Source organism: Bombina bombina, chromosome 2, assembly GCF_027579735.1.
Source record: "Bombina bombina isolate aBomBom1 chromosome 2, aBomBom1.pri, whole genome shotgun sequence".
In the NCBI taxonomy this organism is placed as follows: Eukaryota; Metazoa; Chordata; class Amphibia; order Anura; family Bombinatoridae; genus Bombina; species Bombina bombina.
In genome coordinates, this window is record NC_069500.1 from 1,215,130,138 (window position 1) to 1,215,139,818 (window position 9,681).

At 36.5% G+C, this 9,681-nt stretch overlaps 1 protein-coding gene across 9 annotated transcripts in view; it reads right to left on the bottom strand.

Moving 5' to 3' along the window:
* EXOC1 (exocyst complex component 1) overlaps nucleotides 1–3,599 on the bottom strand; it is a 290,111-nt gene extending 286,512 nt beyond the window's left edge. For 3 of the 9 annotated variants that reach the window (XM_053703949.1, XM_053703954.1, XM_053703951.1), the window contains exons 1-2: nucleotides 3,283–3,396; nucleotides 2,563–2,720 (exon numbers count right to left, since the gene is read on the bottom strand). In XM_053703949.1, coding sequence (XP_053559924.1) covers nucleotides 2,563–2,686 — 124 coding nt within the window. In that variant the 5' untranslated portion in view covers nucleotides 2,687–2,720; nucleotides 3,283–3,396. Of the gene's footprint in view, nucleotides 1–2,562; nucleotides 2,721–3,032; nucleotides 3,185–3,282; nucleotides 3,398–3,541 lie in introns of those variants that run through there. The other 6 variants (XM_053703952.1, XM_053703946.1, XM_053703955.1 and 3 more) reach the window with 4 other exon arrangements.
* Between the last annotated feature and the right edge of the window lie 6,082 nt (nucleotides 3,600–9,681).

Below are 9,681 nucleotides of genomic sequence, written 5' to 3' on the forward strand. Positions count from 1 at the left end.
GTACTGCCACGGATCCGCCAGTGGGTGCTGTATCCGGCACCAAATGGGGAGCTATCAGGGTTAAAGTAGCTCCCGAATCCCGAAGTCCCTGGACCGACATCACCTCATGCAGAATTCCCAGGGGTTCCTCGGCTTGGGTGCTCAACACCTCATGAGCGGCTGGCTCCGTTTGGTAATGGTGAGCAGCCGCCCTTGGGGCCAGGTTCTGTCTGACCTGGTTCCAAGCTTGTCTGCTCCGATTTTGGGTGCACTCACGTGCCATATGTCCCCACTGCTTGCAGGTGTGGCATTGTATATTCGCCCGTCCGTTGTTAGGCTGTAGTCCATGGTGCCTCCTGGCATCAAAATGCTGGTCTGCTAATCTGGCTGCTTCGGTTAAGGTGAGGGGTTTTCGATCTCTCACCCATTCTTGGGCTTCTGGGGACAAGCCGTTAAAGAATTGCTCCAACAGCATCAGTTGTCGCAATTCTTCCATGGTGGTAGCTTGGCTGGCCTGTATCCACCCTTGAGATGCTTGATCCAGCTTGTGGGCCCACTCTGCATGTGAATCTCTTTCTGGCTTGCGCAGGCCTCTAAACTTGCGCCGGTATGCCTCTGAGGTAATGGCATATCTTTCCAAGATCGCTCTCTTCACTTTAGCGTAATCCTTGCTGTCCTCCCTGGGTACAGCGCGATACGCTTCCGCTGCCCTACCGGCTAGCTTGCCTGCTAGCACCGGCACCCATACGGACTGCTCCAAATCATGTAACTCGCACAGTCTCTCAAAATCCTGTAAATACCCATCGATCTCATCCTTCTCCTCACAAAACATTTTAAATGCATGGTATGGGATTTTAGGTCTTACTGGGTTGCTGAGTGCGTCCAAAATGGATTCTGCTCGGGAGGATGCATTCCGCGGACTGTGTGCCATCACGTACTCCTGCACATCTGCCATTACCACGGATAGCATATCCCGTGGTACAGGTTGGGGTAAAAATTCCAGCCTGGTCCTCATTTCCCTCTGGTATAGGGTCTCCTCCATGGCTGCTGGAGGCGTAGCGCTGCGAGCTCTGTCTCCCTCCATCAGCTCAGCAATTAATATAGCCTTGGGTTTGCTGCTGCCTATCTTTCCCCTGGCTTCTAGCAGTTCCTTTAACGTTTGTCTCTTTAGCTTAGAATAATCCATCTCCATTCACTTCGGTCCCTGGTACTCCTTCCATCTTAGTCAGTATTGTAGTAATCCCCCTCTTCCTGAGGTTACTGGCTTGTGTAGTTGCTCTTCTGGGCGATAAGGTTCATTCCGTCGCTTGCCACCAATTGTAACGGTACCAACCGGATACCAAAGGTTAACACCAGGGAACAATGTCCTGCATAGGGAATCAGCAGTTCACAACCCAGCCAGTTTTCAGGTTTTAAACAGAATAACACTTTATTTGAAGGCAGCATACAGATTTATACAGGTTTTTGACCCCCCCCCCCCCCCCCCCAGATGGGGGTTGAAAGAATGTTGTACATTAGATAAAAGGGAGAAGCGCCCTTGACATGATACAATAGGATTATATTACTTAAACACTTCAACCACAGGACACTCTTGACTCTCCTTATCACTTAGGCGTTTCTCTCTGGGGGTGATCAAACAATAGAATGCTAAGCATTAATTAGATTGTAGCTGGAGCCAGCCACTTGTGGTTAGAAAATAAAGTTAACACTTTCAGTCCTGACCGAAGGGTCTGTCACAGACAACCTTTCTTACGTTATAGTCCAGAAGTGGCTAGGTTTGCCACATACAGTTTACACATGTAATCTAAAGGTAGTTTTATATCATTGTAATACTTTCGTATACATAGTACCCTCAGAAAAATAGTACTGTAATCAGAAAGGTAATCATTTTTGTTTTAAATAAATATAGAATTTTATTGTTTTTTTTAATAATTTTTGTTTAAAAAAATATTAATTAAAAAGTTTGGATTTTGGAATTTCCGGATTTGGGGATTTGTACCTATAGTATAATGTACAGCTCCACATGGTACAATGGGGCACACCAGAGTTTGCTTAAAGGGACAGTCAAGTCAAAATGAAGCTTCCATGATTCAGATAGGGCATGCAAATTTAAACAACAGACCATTTTACTTTTATCATCAAATGTGCTTTGTTCTCTTGGTATTCTTTGTTGAAAACTAAACCTAGGTATGCTAATATGCTAATGTCTAAACCCTTTTAGGCCGCCTCTTATTTCATTTTGCCAGTTTTTCACAGCTAGTCAGAGTCTCAGCACTAGTTCATGTGAGCCATATAGATAAAAAGTGTGCTCACTCCCGTGGAGTTATTTATGAGTCAGCACTGATTGGCTAGAATGCAAGTCTGTTAAAAGAAGTGAGATAAGGGGGCAGTCCGTAGAGGTTTAGATACAAGGTAATCACAGAGATAAACAATAGTTTAATATAACAGTGCTGGTTATGCAAAACTGAGGAATGGGTAAGAAAGGTATTTTTTAAAACAATAAAATATTTAAAAGTAGACTGTCCCTTTAATGTAAAAGTTGAAACACATTCATTTGTAAGGATATATTGTTGAGGCACCTACCTGTAGCACATAAGAAGCAGTTCTTTTTCTTTTTACCAGCCTTGCATACATTTACAATGCTCAGTAGGCGCTCATCATTGGGTGTGAAAATGTCCCTCTGAAGGGCATGCTTTATGGCAGTCATGTTTATCAGTTTGTTTTTTCACATCAATTTTAGGCTGAAAAACAAGGTATCGTGTTACCAAACAGCCCCTTACTACACTAGTTTGCCTATTGATTCTTAAAGATAACATCTCTGAACTCATTGCCTGAGCACTCTGGAAAAGGCCCTTGTATATAAAAGTAGGTGAATAAAGTTACCATAAAAATAGTGCTAGATGAGATAAGCGAGAAAATATATGAAATGGGGAAAAAGGGGTTTCTAAAAATAACATAACATAAAATACTGAAGAATTCATTTTGGTTAAGTGTAAATTTTGACTCAGCAACAATAATTTTTTTGTATGTTTTATAAAATTAAAAAAACTCACCTTTGAGTCACACTTGAATTAAAAAGTGTCAGATATGACACATAATAAATCAGGTCTGAGATTAAGTTACAAGACTACTCTGGAGGTGATATATATATCTATATATATCTCCATTACATTTAAAAACAATGTGTGTTTAAAATAAAAATAAACAAAAAAACAATTATTGGTTGCAATTAACTACATATTGAAACCTCACATATATTCCATGAAAAATAATTTCACGGGAAAAAAATCATATATCGCTTACTTGACATATGATTATCAGAAACCCAACGGAGACCCTATGCCATCTATCAATACAATACTGTATATAGCAGGGTTTATGCTACAGTGTCTATTCATAGACTACTGACAGGCCCCCACAACACTGCTTGTCTGCAGGCCTCCCCGGAAGCGCCCATAGAGGTGCAATGCTAAGCAAGCTGCACATGAACCGTTGCAGCACTGGCAAATGAGCTCAAACCCATATTTGAACGGAGCCGAACATATCAACATACAACTCATACCCTGCGATCCAATTCAACACTTCAGCCGCTCCCAAATACAAAGGCCCTTGAATTGACGGATACAATGCAAAAACTACAATTCCCAGCAAGCACTTGCGCGAAAAAAATAACACTCCGGAAGCTTTTGCGACCAATTGCTATATGTTTTGCGGTACGGAGTGTGTTGAACTCAACTTTGTAGAGGCAAATTGACTACTCTTCAGTTTGTTTTATGGTGTTTGTGAAGATTTCTTTGTAAAGTCTTCGTTATTTTTCGATTTATAACGGTTTGACTTAATTTTTTTGGTATGAAATTATGTGAATTACGAGGTTCAGAAACAGGGGCACTAATCCAAGCAGTTTTAACAAAACATTTCCTGGTGTTCTGGATCCAATTTTATTATTATTATTTTTTTCACAAAAACAGTGGTTTAGTTTGATCGAACTTGTGTGTGTTTGTACTAGAATAACCAGGATCCTGCACGGTCTATGCTTGATTCATTAAATTGGTCAGATCCTAGCGTTTTGCCCCAAATCAAGATACACATGCGGATCGATCCATTATTTTTGCATAAACCATTTGGAGGGACATACTAAACTGCATATTGGGATGATGGGATGATTGGCTGCAATGCTAAACACTATCACTAGATGTCATTATACTTTTTACACACATTCATGGTAATGACTCTGCTGTAACTCAAAATATGTTGTTCTTTTCTGCACTGCTTGATACTAAGTTGCAAACAGAAGGTGCAAATGTTTAACTATTCACTTGCTGACATATATACAGTTGTATAATGGAATCACATTAAATAATATAATAGAAAAATACTTTTGTAGGACTACATTAATAATTTAATATAGTACATGTATGTGCAAACCTGTTTTGATAGGAACCTGTGAATAGATGTTTTAAACATGGGGATTATGGGTTACACATGCCAAGGAAAATTTTAATTTCTGATAAGAATATGGTTATAATTATTTTTCTACATGGGGATTATGGGTGAAATAACATTGTTACACATGCAAAAAAACACATTTGACCTGTTTCTGATAGGAATATGGTTCTAATTATTTTTATACATGGGGATTATGGGCGAAATATAATGGTTACACTTGCAGAGGAACACATTTGACCTGTTTCTGATAGGAATATGGATATAATTATTTTTATACATGGGGATTATGGGTGAAATATCATGGTTACACATGCAGAGGAACACATTTGACCTGTTTCTGATAGGAATATGGTTCTAATTATTGTTATACATGGGGATTATGGGTGAAATATCATGGTTACACTTGCAGAGGAAAACATATGACCTGTTTCTGATAGGAATATGGAAATAATTATTTTTTATACATAGGGATTATGGGTGAAATTTCATGGTTACATATGCAGAGGAACACATTTGACCTGTTTCTGATAGGAATATGGTTCTAATTATTTTTCTACATGGGGATTATGGGTGAAATATCATGGTTACACTTGCAGAGGAACACATTTGACCTGTTTCTGATAGGAATATGGTTCTAATTATTTTTATATATGGGGATTATGGGTGAAATATCATAGTTACACATGCAAAAGAACACATTTGACCGGTTTCTGATAGGAATATGGTTCTAATTATTGTTATACATGGGGATTATAGGTGAAATATCATGGTTACACATGCAGAGGAACACATTTGACCTGTTTCTGATAGGAATATGGTTATAATTATTTTTCTACATGGGGATTATGGGTGAAATATCATGGTTACACATGCAGAGGAGCATATTTGACCTGTTTCTGATAGGAATATGGATATAATTATTTTTATACATTTGTATTATGGGTGAAATATCATGGTTACACATGCAGAGGAACACATTTGACCTGTTTCTGATAGGAATATGGTTATATTTTTTTTTCTACATGGGGATTATAGGTGAAATATCATGGTTACACTTGCAGAGGAACACATTTGACATGTTTCTGACAGGAATATGGTAATAATTATTTTTATACATGGGGATTGTTGGTGAAATATCATGGTTACACTTGCAGAGGAACACATTTGACCTGTTTCTGAAAGGAATATGGTTCTAATTATTTTTATACATGGGGATTATGGGCGAAATATAATGGTTACACTTGCAGAGGAACACATTTGACCTGTTTCTGACAGGAATATGGATATAATTATTTTTATACATGGGGATTATGGGTGAAATATCATGGTTACACTTGCAGAGGAACACATTTGACCTGTTTCTGATAGGAATATGGATATAATTATTTTTATACATAGGGATTATGTGTGAAATATCATGGTTACACTTGCAGAGGAACACATCTGACCTGTTTCTGATAGGAATATGGTTCTAATTATTTTTATATATGGGGATTATGGGTGAAATATGCTTACACATGCAGAGGAACACATTTGACCTGTTTCTGGTAGGAATATGGTTATAATTATTTGTATACATGGGGATTATGGGTGAAACATCATGGTTACACGTGCAAAGGAACACATTTGACCTGTCTCTGATAGGAATATGGTTCTAATTATTTTTATATATTGGGATTATGGGTGAAATATCATGGTTACACTTGCAGAGGAACACATTTGATCTGTTTCTGATAGGAATATGGTTATAATTATTTTTATACATGGGAATTATGGGTAAAATATCACGGTTACACATGCAGAGGAACACATTTTACCAGTTTCTGATAGGAATATGGTTCTAATTATTTTTATACATGGGGCTTATGGGTGAAATATAATGGTTACACTTGCAGAGGAACACATTTGACCTGTTTCTGATAGGAGTATGGATATAATTATTTTTATACATGCGGATTATGGGTGAAATATCATGTTTACACTTGCAGAGGAACACATTTGACCTGTTTCTGATAGGAATATGGTTCTAATTATTTTTATACATGGGGATTATGGGTGAAATATCATGGTTACACATGCAGAGGAACACATTTGACCTGTTTCTGATAAAAATATGGTTATAATTATTTTTATACATGGGAATTATGGGTGAAATATCATGGTTACACATGCAGAGGAACACATTTGAGCTGTTTCTGATAGGAGTATGCATATAATTATTTTTATACATGGGGATTATGGGTGAAATATAATGGTTACACATGCAGAGGAACACATTTGACCTGTTTCTGACAGGAATATGGTTATAATTATTTTTCTACATGGGGATTATGGGTTAAATATAATGGTTACACTTGCAGAGGAACACATTTGACCTGTTTCTGATAGGAATATGGATATAATTATTTTTATACATAGGGATTATGGGTGAAATATCATGGTTACACATGCAGAGGAACACATTTTACCAGTTTCTGATAGGAATATGGTTCTAATTATTTTTATACATGGGGCTTATGGGTGAAATATAATGGTTACACTTGCAGAGGAACACATTTGACCTGTTTCTGATAGGAGTATGGATATAATTATTTTTATACATGCGGATTATGTGTGAAATATCATGTTTACACTTGCAGAGGAACACATTTGACCTGTTTCTGATAGGAATATGGTTATAATTATTTTTATACATGGGGATTATGGGTGAAATATCATGGTTACACATGCAGAGGAACACATTTGACCTGTTTCTGATAAAAATATGGTTCTAATTATTTTTATACATGGGGCTTATGGGTGAAATATAATGGTTACACTTGCAGAGGAACACATTTGACCTGTTTCTGATAGGAGTATGGATATAATTATTTTTATACATGCGGATTATGTGTGAAATATCATGTTTACACTTGCAGAGGAACACATTTGACCTGTTTCTGATAGGAATATGGTTCTAAGTATTGTTATACATGGGGATTATGGGTGAAATATAATGGTTACACATGCAGAGGAACACATTTGACCTGTTTCTGACAGGAATATCGTTATAATTATTTTTCTACATGAGGATTATGGGTGAAATATAATGGTTACACTTGCAGAGGAACACATTTGACCTGTTTCTGATAGGAATATGGTTATAATTATTTTTCTACATGGGGATTATGGGTAAAATATCATGGTTACACTTGCAGAGGAACACATTTGACCTGTTTCTGATAGGAATATGGTTATAATTATTTTTCTACATGGGGATTATGGGTGAAATATCATGGTTACACATGCAGAGGAGCATATTTGACATGTTTCTGACAGGAATATGGTAATAATTATTTTTATACATTGGGATTGTTGGTGAAATATCATGGTTACACTTGCAGAGGAACACATTTGACCTGTTTCTGAAAGGAATATGGTTCTAATTATTTTTATACATGGGGATTATGGGCGAAATATAATGGTTACACTTGCAGAGGAACACATTTGACCTGTTTCTGACAGGAATATGGATATAATTATTTTTATACATGGGGATTATGGGTGAAATATCATGGTTACACTTGCAGAGGAACACATTTGACCTGTTTCTGATAGGAATATGGATATAATTATTTTTATATATGGGGATTATGGGTGAAATATGCTTACACATGCAGAGGAACACATTTGACCTGTTTCTGATAGGAATATGGATATAATTATTTTTATACATAGGGATTATGGGTGAAATATCATGGTTACACTTGCAGAGGAACACATCTGACCTGTTTCTGATAGGAATATGGTTATAATTATTTTTATACATGGGGATTATGGGTAAAATATCATGGTTACACTTGCAGAGGAACACATTTGATCTGTTTCTGACAGGAATATGGTTATAATTATTTTTATACATGGGGATTATAGGTGAAATATCATGGTTACACATGCAAAGGAACACGTTTGACCTGTTTCTGATAGCAATATGGTTATAACCATTTTTATACATGGGGATTATGGGTGAAATATCATGGTTACACATGCAGAGGAACACATTTGACCTTTTTCTGATAGGAATATGGATATAATTATTTTTATACATAGGGATTATGGGTGAAATTTCATGGTTACATATGCAGAGGAACACATTTGACCTGTTTCTGATAGGAATATGGTTATAATTATTTTTATACATGGGGATTATGGGTGACATATCATGGTTACAAATGCAGAGGAACACATTTGACCTGTTTCTGATAAAAATATGCTTATAATTATTTTTATACATGGGGATTATGGGTAAAATATCATGGTTACACTTGCAGAGGAACACATTTGACCTGTTTCTGATAGGAATATGGTTCTAATTATTTTTCTACTTGGGGATTATGGGTGGAATATCATGTTTACACATGCCAAGAAACATATTTGAATTGTTTCTGATAGGAATATGGGTATAAATATTTTTATAAAAGGGGATTATGGGCATAATATCATGGTTACGCATGCCAAGGAACATATTTGACTTGTTTCTGATAGGAATATGGGTGTAAATATTTTTATATCATGGGATTATGGGCGGAATATCATAGTTACCCATGCCAAGGAACATATTTGACTTGTTACTGCTAGGAATATGGGTATACATATTTTTATATATGGGGATTATAGGTAGAATTTCATGGTTACACATGTCAAGGAATATATTTATCCTGTTTCTGATAGGAATATGGTTCTAATTATTTTTATATATGGGGATTATGGGTGAAATATGCTTACACATGCAGAGGAACACATTTGACCTGTTTCTGATAGGAATATGGATATAATTATTTTTATACATAGGGATTATGGGTGAAATATCATGGTTACACTTGCAGAGGAACACATCTGACCTGTTTCTGATAGGAATATGGTTATAATTATTTTTATACATGGGGATTATGGGTAAAATATCATGGTTACACTTGCAGAGGAACACATTTGACCTGTTTCTGACAGGAATATGGTTATAATTATTTTTATACATGGGGATTATAGGTGAAATATCATGGTTACACATGCAAAGGAACACGTTTGACCTGTTTCTGATAGCAATATGGTTATAACCATTTTTATACATGGGGATTATGGGTGAAATATCATGGTTACACATGCAGAGGAACACATTTGACCTTTTTCTGATAGGAATATGGATATAATTATTTTTATACATAGGGATTATGGGTGAAATTTCATGGTTACATATGCAGAGGAACACATTTGACCTGT